The sequence below is a fragment of the Rhinoderma darwinii genome, chromosome 3 (assembly GCF_050947455.1).
Source record: "Rhinoderma darwinii isolate aRhiDar2 chromosome 3, aRhiDar2.hap1, whole genome shotgun sequence".
NCBI classification, from domain to species: domain Eukaryota; kingdom Metazoa; phylum Chordata; class Amphibia; order Anura; family Rhinodermatidae; genus Rhinoderma; species Rhinoderma darwinii.
Genome location: NC_134689.1, coordinates 145,339,919 through 145,351,411, shown reverse-complemented (window position 1 = coordinate 145,351,411; position 11,493 = coordinate 145,339,919). Strand labels below are relative to the sequence as shown.

The following is an 11,493-nucleotide window of genomic DNA, read 5'->3' as shown; positions in this document are numbered from 1 at the left end:
GTCACCCATAATTACGGGAGCCCCATAGACTTCTATGGGCCTGCCCGTGCCGTAATTACGGCCTAAAATAGTACATGTTCTATATTTTTCAACGGCCCGGGCACCTTCCCGTAAGCATACGGGGAGGTACCCGTGGCCAATAGAAGTCTATGGGCCCGTAATTACGTGCCGTAATTACGGCCCGTGATTACGGGCGTTTTTACGTTCGTGTGCATGGGGCCTTAAAGAAAGGGAAATTTCACCATTAACAATTTGAAATTCAGGTGAAATACTGATGCAGTCACTTTCTCAAGATTTGGTGAACATAAGAGAAGAACATTGGCTTGCATAGATGCCTAGGCTCTTCCGCTGTTACAAATCTTATCAACTTTACCTTTCCCAAGCTTGTAAATAAAACACTCAGTTTTAGGTCTCACCTATTGAGAGAGCTAAGCTCCGCCCTGATGTCCACAAGCCATGCCCAGCGGGAACACAATCTGTCCGCCTATTAACAGTACATAACAGAACTCGATTGGTTTATTATAGATGGACTGTAATGCCTCATGCACACGACCGCTGTGCCATTCGGGCCGTTTTTGAAGGCAGCCGAGGGGCACCCAATAGTCTGCACAGACCAATTCACTTTAGCGGGTGAATCGGGTCCGTGAAAAATGATCCGAGTCTCCAATCCAAGGAAAGATAGGACATGTTCTGTCTTACCTCGGATCACTGACGGGACTCGGCCATGAGGCGTTAAGATTTCTTAATTGGATGCAGCATAGAACACAAATATATCTATCATCATGAATGATCATCAAAGAAGATGCTAGTAGAAAAAATATTTCCAACCAACTAAGGGCAATAGAGCACTGTATAAGATAAAGGATAGTCATATATAGTCATATATAGTCAAACCTGTTTGAGATTACCATACAAAATTGTAATAAAAAAAATATTGGAATTTTATAGGAATGATCCTCTCAAGTAAGATGGCCATTGACATAGAGAACAAGGCAATTAAAAATCCATTGAAGAAAAATATAGTATAGATTTGGTGTTACCTTCTCAAAGAGGTGTATTGTACTTATCTATGATAATGGCTGTACAATTAGAAGATTATTTATTTTGTTTTGATAGATTTTTCTTTGATTTTCATAATTTATTTTCCATGCTTATATAGCACTAAAATATTTTGCAGCGATGTACAGAAATTGTCACCCATCACATCACTCTCTGTTCCCAAAGGGGCTCACATTCTATTTTCCCTGTCTCAATCACACACTTGCACACTACGGCCAATTTCAGGAAGCCATTTAACCTATTAGGATATTTTTTTTTCCGTTTGAGAGGAAATTGGAACACCGCCCCAAAAAATAAAAACACACAAACACGGGGAGAACATACAAACTCTTTGCAGATGTTGCCCTTGGTTGGATTCGAATCCAGGACCACATTGCTGCAAGACATCAGTGCAAACCACAGTACTCTCCAAGTTCATTTTAATGCACAGTCCCATATTATCTTGCTTTTCTGGTATATGACCAATCTGATACAATAGCATTTCACCCAATATATTATTCTGCAGCTTCATAAAGTACATCATGTGGCTATTGTACATACACCACATGATCGGGCTGAGTTTACTTTGTATTGCATTAGTATTAGCAATGCTATAGTACAATCATTGCATTTTCTTGTGGGTCAATAAACTGAAATATACCTGTACAATCAAGTGCAAATGTTTGACAAAACTGACTTTAGATCTGAGTTCTAAAGCTGGGAATGGTGGTAATGATCTGTAGCCTTTCTCCACTGTAACTTAATCTGATTTCAAACAACAAATCTAAATGATAAAAGTTAGTAAAAACTTTTCTGAGTTGTCTTTTTACTGCATATGGGCTGTGCTTTGATTGCCTTCCACCTGTACTCTCTCAGAAAGTCATCATTTTACATGCCACACCACAAGCACACCATGATGACATAAGAGCAGTGTGACTAGTTTTTTTTTTTTTCTTCCCTCTTTTCTTTTTGCAGTTCTGTATTACAGTGGTTCTGGCAGGCAGTTCTCTCCTGACACTGTTTACAGCACATGATACTTGATTCAGTCTCTTTTCTAATCTGTGTGGGGAATTAAAGAAAGCAGCATCAAAGAAAGAGGTAGGTGATATTCATGGTTAAGTGCATTGTTATGATAGCATTATTATGTTTAGAGGGACACTGCCAAAACTCATATGAACAATACTTAGTGAATTTTCTTTTAACATTAACCACTGTTTTTATAAAATATTACAATACTTTTAGCACAATGTGATATATTTTATACAAATGCATTTTAGTCATCCCCTTTCTCATATATTCCTTTCTGCTAACAACTATGTAAGTTTAAGAAACACATATGTGACAATATATGTGTTTGTTATAGTATGTAAAAGAGTCATTTTGTAATTTTTTTTTAGAATTATCTTTTTTTTACATTTTATGTCAAATACACTGGACACAAACAAACAGCAAACCCCATTTTGGCATTTTTCTTTCCTTCCCTTCTTTTCATCAAAATGGTATAGTTTATACTGTATGTCATCTGGAATGCATCTAAAATGAAAAGACCAATATTTAACGTTGAATAAGTTATTGGAATTTACTGTTGAAAGATAGTTTACAGAAAGGCTGAGATTATAACTGTTACTTGAATTACTTAGACATTGAATGAAAGAGTGCAGTAAGTGGATATTGAAAACAATATATAAGCATTGTATAAGCAGAAACATAAAGCTATAAATGTAATACAAATAATAAAAGTAGCATTGTACTTTTGAATAGGATTCATTGTATTTTTTTTACAAGTAAGAATTCTTTTTTTTTTGCCTAGCAAGTAAGATTTGGACAAGCAGCAAGGGCTTATGTTCTAAGAATGATACGTTTGATAAACCTAGTAGCATATGTCTATGCCTTTTTTCTTTTTTAACTTTTTTTAAGAGTGAGTATACATAATGCAGTTTTTAATGTAAAGTTTTAAATACATTTCATTTGAATACATTTATTTTAGGCAAAATGGAAAGTGGGTGTGAAAAAACTAATCCGTCACATTATGTATCCAATCCTTGTTTTGAGTTAAAAAAATGCACATGCAAAAACGACACCACAACTGCAATGTGTGAACACAGCCTAATGCTCTACAAACAAGCATACTGTCTGAAATGACATGGGTTTACAGTAATTAAGCACATCTGCTAGGATCATTCCTACACCTACTGATTCAAGCACTTTTTCATTTGATGAGTTATAAGGGTATGCATTGGAATTACTAAGCAGTGACATAAAAACATTAAAAACAGAATAGTAATGAGATTAAGAATTTAACATTTAAAATAAATTCATTTTATAATAAGATCCTATGTAAACTTTGTTGAAATGATTTAAAATATACTGTGGTAGAACTTCTCATTGTCCTCTTGGCTGGAGAATATTTCACCTAAGTACTTGGAGTAAAAACATTCGTTAAAAAAACACCTATTAATACTCCGCCTACAAGGTAGGAAGTCCTAGCTGGAAGCTGCTTCATTTAATCCCTATACCTGAATCTTACACCATTGAATTTTTCTCCATTGACAGACAAAGTTTAAGCTTTCTCACATCTGGAAACAAGTATAAGTGTTCTACCAGTGCACTATACCTTAAATATATATCCCATATAAGAAAATACATAAAGGCTTAAATTACATAGAACACAATTACGACACCTAAAACATGATGGTTGTTAATGTGTTCTTGGTGTTTCATGCGTATGTTCATACTGTAAGATAAAGCACGGCACACCGTTTCTTCTGATATGCAGATAGTGGGTTCCTGACCCTGAAATACAATATATTGAAATACTCTGCACATTCTTCAGATGCAAAAGTCTGCGATTTATTGGTTGATAACATAGTGTTTTTCCTGGCAAGTCAGTGTAAAGATACATAAATGCTTTCAGGAAAAATAAAACGTTATCAGACTATCTGAATGCTCAAGGCTGGATGCATAACAAAGGTGTGTTGGTGTCTAAGTATGGTGATATAATGGCTCAGTGAGGCGCGATCTTACTGAGCGATTATATTGCCTTACCTATACGCCAAGACACCTTTGTTATGCATCCAGCCCTGGGTAGTCGGATGGTCTGGTAGAGGTCTCTTTTGACTGAAAAAGTTTACCTATCTTTAATGTGACTTGACAGCAAATACACTGTGTGATCAACTAATAAATCTACGAATTTTTCATCTAAGGAGTGTGTGGAATATTACTATACATTGTTACGGTGTATGTTCATACTGTGACCAACAAATGAGAGACCAGCAATCCTTACTTGAAATGCTCGTTCTAAATTAGGTTTGAGATTAAAGAGAATCTGTCATAGAGAAATATCACTTTAAATGACGTTTTTTAGATGCCCTAATAACAGTATACTAAGCTAGTATTTGTAATAATACCCATTGAATACCCTCACCCCCCTCCAGAAAGTTCCAAATAAGAACTTTTAGGAATCCTACTCTAAACTGAATGTAGCTTTTACCTGATCATTGGACCGGCCCAGTGGCCCCATTCTTCTGGTCCCTCTATGGGGACTTTAGAAGGGTGCTAAGCTATTGCAATCACCATCTTAGTGTTGTTAGGTCATCAATTAGATGCCCTTCTTTTACAAGGTCTGCATTGTATATGGACCGGGATACAGGTATATGATAGTGTAGGGCATCTATACTTGCACAGTCATCATTGTCAGCACGCATAAATTGCATACATGTTCAATTACATCCTAACATGTCAGTTCAACGTTACAATTTATTTTGTAAAATGTTCAGGTTCCTTGTGTGGTAGATGTTTTAATAAAAATAAATGCTCTGTAGTGTGAAAAATACGAAGAATGTGACTTGCTCTAAAGTGATTGATAGAATGGAATATTTCATCAATACTTCATTTTTCTTTCCTTATTCAGGTACACAATATTTGCAGTGATGCACCTCCAAATAATCCCCTTATTTGTGCTGCTAATAATTGGCAGTGTATACACCCAATATGATTATGACTATGGAGTCCCAGATGATTACCCCTCAAACATGGAGCTTGGACCCTCCTCTCCTAATTGTGCACCAGAATGCAACTGTCCATATAACTATCCTTCAGCTATGTATTGCGATAACCTTAAATTAAAGAAAATTCCAATGATTCCTCCTGGCATTCAGTACTTGTATCTGCAGAACAACATGATTGAGGGTATAGATGACGACACATTCCAAAATGTGACTGATTTGAAATGGCTTATTTTAGACCATAATCACTTAAGCAACGCTAACATTAAGAAAAATGCATTTTCCAAGTTGAAAGAGCTACAGAAATTGTACCTAAGTTTTAACAACCTTACTGAGCTTGTGGGACCACTGCCAAAGACAATGTATGACTTGTATGCAACCAACAATAAAATCTCAAAGATTACCCCCAACATTTTAGAAGGTTTGGAGAATCTTACTGTTGCACATTTGCAGCACAATGCTCTGAAAGGAGATGCTATTTCAGGTGCATTCAAAGGTCTAAAATCCCTCCTGTACCTTGACCTAAGCTATAATGAGCTCACAAAGTTACCCATTGGACTTCCACCAAGTATAAGTTTCCTTTATTTTGACAACAATAAGATCGGCAATATTCCAGATGAATACTTTCAAGGTTTCAAAGCTCTTCAGTATCTCCGTCTATCTCACAATGATCTGAAAGATTCTGGGGTACCTGGCAATGCTTTTAACATCTCATCCCTTATTGAGCTGGACCTCTCTTTTAATTCGCTCGAAAAAATTCCAGCTGTGAATGAAGGCCTGGAAAACATCTACCTGCATGTCAACAAAATTCAAAGTGAGTTGATGTTTGTAGTTCTTATTTAGATCATGTAGGTGACATGTCACTTTTGTGATTTAGAAGTTTTCCAATATAATATATGACAATAATACTTAAAGGAATAACAAATATTCAACAAATACATGTAAGCAGTCTAATTTACGTTCTAATTTACTTTTGAGTATGAAACCCAAACTATTTTATTACAAACAATATTTGTTCATACAGGTTCCAATGTTTTGTTTTTACATTAAACTTAAGGTTCAGTTTACATCTCGTTTGCAGGTACGTTGGAGGTATACGCCAGGAGTATTCCAACGTTCCCATAGACCCATCCACCCAGCGTATGCCAAAAGAGTGTCCTTTTAGTATACGCTGGGCTGGTATACATCGGCATACCTTTTTTCTTACTGTATAGAAAAGCGTGGTCTACCATGCTTTTCTATGCAGTCTGGCACAGTAAAAAAAAAAAAGTATGCTGTGTGGTATATACATTTTTTTTACAATGGGAGTTGATGGCCAATGTATGCAAATTTTGATAAACTTCCCGAAGTACATTGAATTACAACATCGAATGTTCGCAATATAGGTAGGAACAATCTTTATAGTTGTAGTGCATGTGATATGTCAATATTGTACCACTCTCAAGGGCCGCAATTTAACTTGAAGAGGTACAGTATCTTCATCTAAAACACTTATGACGTATGAACAGTATGTATCATAAATGTCTTACAGGTGGGGTTTCCACTTATTGGGACTCCCTCCTCTCGTTGAATCACAGAAAAAGTCGATCATGCATGTGCAGCCACCTCTCCACCTTATCTGCTCTCTGGAGTGCCAAACAGGAAACCAGGGGATATGCCATAAATGTCTTAGAAGGAAATTTTCTTTGAAAGATCACTCTGGGCAGCACTAATGCACTTTGTTATGCCTCGTGTAGGGCCTGAGGGCGCAGTGCATGACACAGGAATTCAAAGAGTACCAAAAAGAGAATACCAGTCACGGCTCCCTTAGACCAGCACTAGACATAATACATTAACACTTTTACCTTTATGTTGCTTAAAATAAAACTTATACTGCCCCACAGTGCCCACATAATAGTGCTAGCCACACAATTAACTCCATTAGTGCCAGCCACATGTTGCTCCCTATTAGTGCTATCTACACATTGCCCCTGCTTAGTGCCAACTGTGCTGCTCCTTTTCTTTCTGACATGGAAGACACATGTGAGCAACAAACAGAGGACACTCACATGTATATTATTAAACCTACACTGATATCTATGATTAGTACAGAAAAGGGAGAATGAAGCTACCGTATAATGACTGCAATTTGCTCTCTGCATCATGCATCTCTGTGTCTTGATGGTTGGGGGCCGCACAGTCCAGCATTACAGGCCATTCATACAGATTCAACGGTATGGAAAAGTTTGCAGGAATTGCACATACATAACCATTGTCTTTACTGCAGCAAAAGGTCCTGAGCTCAAGTATGCAAGAACCACATTTTAATGCCTAGTATATTTGACCACTACGTGGGTTTTCTAGCGCAGGGGTGAACCGTTCATGAAGCAAAAGAAGTACTTTGCCTTAGGTGGCCCCCTAATCAGTCAGACTAGGGGAAAGCATTTTGGCAGTTGCACAGTTTAGTTTTGTACTTTCTCATCTCCAATTTGGAGAAGGAAGGAACCATTTTGTTTTTCACCTCAGGCACCCAAAAAAGGCTGGAAGCACCCAGTTCTAGCCCAAAAACAAACCTTTTCTGCTACATATATTTATCAGAATTTCCATCAGTTGTAAACAGCCTTTGCTACAAGTATAGTCTATCATATATGCAAACCAAATTCTAATTCCCATGACAAGAGGACTGATTTGTTAACAACAGAAACAGGACTTTAACTGAAGCTATCCATTAAAGCATGATTTAGTTGGATTATTATAATAAAATACAGTAATAAAGTATAGCTCACTTCATCTACCCCAAGCCTTCATTCTGATGGCTGTAAATGGAAGAAAAACTTCAAGCAGCCCTTTAAAAATGTACTTGGGTGGAGTAATGCAAAATTATATCAGATGAGTGATGATACTGTCCAAAATGGAAAACTTATGGTGATTGCATGAACAACATTTAAGAAAATCTTCACTCTTTTCATTCTGGATAATTCTGCCAGTTAACAATTATATTGTGATATGCAATCCCCTGTTAATGTTAGATAACCTTAGATACCTGTCAACCAATTAAGCTCCCCATGCACATACACGCTACACTTGGCCGAGACAATCTGATAGATTATTATGTTGTCGCCCGATCCCACAAAAATCGGCGAGTTTGGTCGTTGTTAATCTAATGTGTATGGCCCCCCCCTTTACATTCTGAAATACTTAATTTCCTAGCTCAGTAATCATATGTTCATGAATAATTAATAAACGAATGACAGAGGTTGCCTCCAAGCATATCTCACACATGGAGAAACTAAAGTAGTACTAGGGGAATACTTACTGTAGGCTTTCCTTCTCCTGGGGCAAACGGTAGTTATTACCGTGCAGTCACATGGGTTTTTATATAATATCAAACAACCAATGTACAGTAAGTCAATATTGTTCTCTAATTTTTTCTATAAAAAATGTAACACTATACACTCAGGCACATGTTTTAAAGTTAGAGCTCTCCAGTCAAATCTGATAAATTAGCCAGCACATAGTGTTTATATGTGCTCCTTACTTTTACATTATGTAGTCTGTGCTTCCTGTTATTTGCTTTTACTACATATTTTTTACATTGCAGCATAAAGTTTCTACTATCTCGATGACTCTTTTTTTTTTACAGTAATTAAGTCAGCTACATGTTAATTGCTTCTCCTTATATAGATATTAGTGAGCCGGATGACTGATAGAAAAATGAGCGATTTATACTTCTTATAATTATTCAAGCCCATTATCAATGGTGTCCTATTAATATCCTGCAGGAAAGGGGGGTAATTATTATTGTAAAATTATACAATATATTTGGGTATAAATCCTGTAGTGACTGAAGCGGCTCATGCCAACACAGCTCTATTTTTGAGGCAGCAAAGTCTTCAGCTACGGCCTAGTAGGGGACACAAGGGGATCTCCGTAATGGCACCATTTAGGTAAATTAAACTTTGGGGGCTTGTGGAGCTCCATATCACTGGCCAATAGCAGAACATTTCGTTTTTGACCGTAGCGATTCTTTAATATTCAGAAATACGTGCATTCAGTTCAGCTTGGACCTTTAGGTACATAATTTATATAAATGAGTTTGATGAATTAATGGAGTTAAAGGGTGGTCTTATGAATTAATATTTATCACTGATCTACTGAAAAGATGATAAATAACTAAAGGATTGGCGTCTGACTTCTAGCACCCCACCGATCCCGAAAATGGTCTTACCTGGCTGTTCCTGTGCTCCCCATATGTATGGAGCAGTATTTGGCTACTATGCCATTCATAGCCGAGCCCTATCTCCGGTAGCCCAATAGAAAGTGATTAGAGCGGTGGCCGAACATGCACAGTACCACTCCATTCATATGGGGCGCACAGGGACGACCAGATAAGCCAGTTTTCGGGTTCGGTTGGGGTCCTAGAGGTCAGACCCCACGATCAGATATTTATCACCTATTCTGTGGATAGATAGGTATAGATCAGCAGCACTGGACACACAACTGAAGTGGGTACACACCACGTAGGTCATAGTCCAATGACCCCTCAATATAGATAGAGGAAAGTGAGACAGCACTAACAAATGGGTGAGAAAAGTGATCCTGTTTAATTCCACATGCAACGTTTCAGCTCAGTGAGCCTTTCTCAATCATGCTTGAGAACGTCCCACACTGAGCTGAAACGTTGAATGTGGAATTAAACAGGATCACTTTTTTCACTCATTTGGTAGTGCTGTCTCACTTTCCTCTATCTATTCTGTGGATAGGTGATAAATATATATTATTGAAAAACCCCTTTAATGGAATTAGTGGAAGGGGGTGGGTACTCTATGAAGTAATCTGAAATGAAAGACATCCAAAAGTGATTCATTTCTGTTTTAGTATGTATAATGTAAAACTGTAAACTTTTATGTTATACTCTTTATATATTAAAAACAGTTAGTATAAAAATGCACATTTCTCTTAAAATGCTTCTAGACAGCAGGATAGGTAGTAATAAATAAGAAATGTTATCCATTCTATCTAACGTAATTCCTTATGTTGCAGAATTCGATCTGACCAGCTTTTGTAAGGTTGTTGGACCACTGGAGTACTCTCGAGTTAAACATCTGCGCTTGGATGGAAACAATATTACCCGAGCTGACCTTCCTCAGGAGCTTCACAACTGTCTCCGTTATGCTTCAGAAATCGAGCTATAATGAGGGAAACTTTTGTCAAAATGTTGGTTGCCAAGCTGATGATTCATTCTCTCTTACAATTTGTTCAGGTTAAAGAAATCCAATGAAATATAGAAAAATTGAGACATGAGTCTTCAGAAATCATATCAGGTTAAATGCATGTGATTTAAGTCTAAAGATCTAGGAAATAAGGCAAAAACATAATTTTAGCTGAAGCAATATTTTAATAAATGTATAGCAAAACTTGGAAAAAGGTAAAAATATTAAAAACTAACCCTTGATGGGAGATAGTGCTGAATATTAAAATGTAAATATATATAGCATATTAATGGTGGTCTAGTACGGAACACAAAACATTTTCAAGTTACAAAAGGTAGTCTAATATATGCAGCAGGCAGCACCTCTAAACACTATTAACATGTTTTACATCAGATCAACACCTTGTATTGACATTATTGTAGGGCTATAGTATGACTGATTGCACAAATGGAATGTAAACCACATTGGGCCTCAAGTATGAAAACTTGTGCAGACAAAAAGTGGAGGAGTTGTTCATAGCAATCCATATGATCACTATTTTCATTTATAGACATGCTTTGAAAAAATTCAATCTGGTATCTGGTTGGTTGCTATGGATAAAACCAACACAGTTCTTGTCTACATCAGTTTTTCTAGGCCAAGAATATAATATTTTGTAGTGTAGCACGTTTAGCAAAGTAGATACTACTAATATTCAGGGCTATATTTTACAACTTTATGTATAGTTTTAATTCACATTCTGTTGTTGTTTTTTTTTTAGTAAATATGTGTAGTCCACCTGGACTTTATTGTTCTGTTGCAATTATAACTATAGTTTTGTGTCAAGCCCACAAAAGTACTCAGGTATTGGTGTCCATTCATAATCGAAAAGAAAAGTAATTATGAATTTGTTCAAGTAATATTATGCTTTAAAAAATTCATTGGCATAAACTGTTTTTAATAAAAATCATCTAAAAATCAAGTTAGACTTTAATCACCAATAGACTTTGGTTGGTACATTGATTGTCATGTTTTAGATTGTGCATTTACATATTTGACAATTTGTGAATTGCTGGTTATTTGTTTTGCCGTCTGATAAATTTCCAATTTCTTCTTTGCCAACACATGATGTCATATTAATTGTTTAAAAAAAAAATCCTGCATAATGGCAAGTAATCTCCTTTGTGGACTACTCCATTTGTTAGCAATAAAATGTTTTTATTTTTTATTTTTTTACAATGTTATTGTTCCAAGAAAGCCATTTATTGAAAGTGCGTGAG

General features: G+C 36.4%; 1 protein-coding gene across 1 annotated transcript; it reads left to right on the top strand.

The window, feature by feature from the left end:
• Positions 1–2,029: 2,029 nt before the first annotated feature.
• On the top strand, positions 2,030–11,207 carry LUM (lumican). The gene is made up of 3 exons (XM_075860098.1): positions 2,030–2,136; positions 4,949–5,856; positions 10,065–11,207. The coding sequence occupies exons 2-3, from the start codon at positions 4,968–4,970 to the stop codon at positions 10,214–10,216; spliced, it is 1,041 nt and encodes a 346-aa protein (XP_075716213.1). The 5' UTR covers positions 2,030–2,136; positions 4,949–4,967; the 3' UTR covers positions 10,217–11,207.
• Positions 11,208–11,493: the final 286 nt, after the last annotated feature.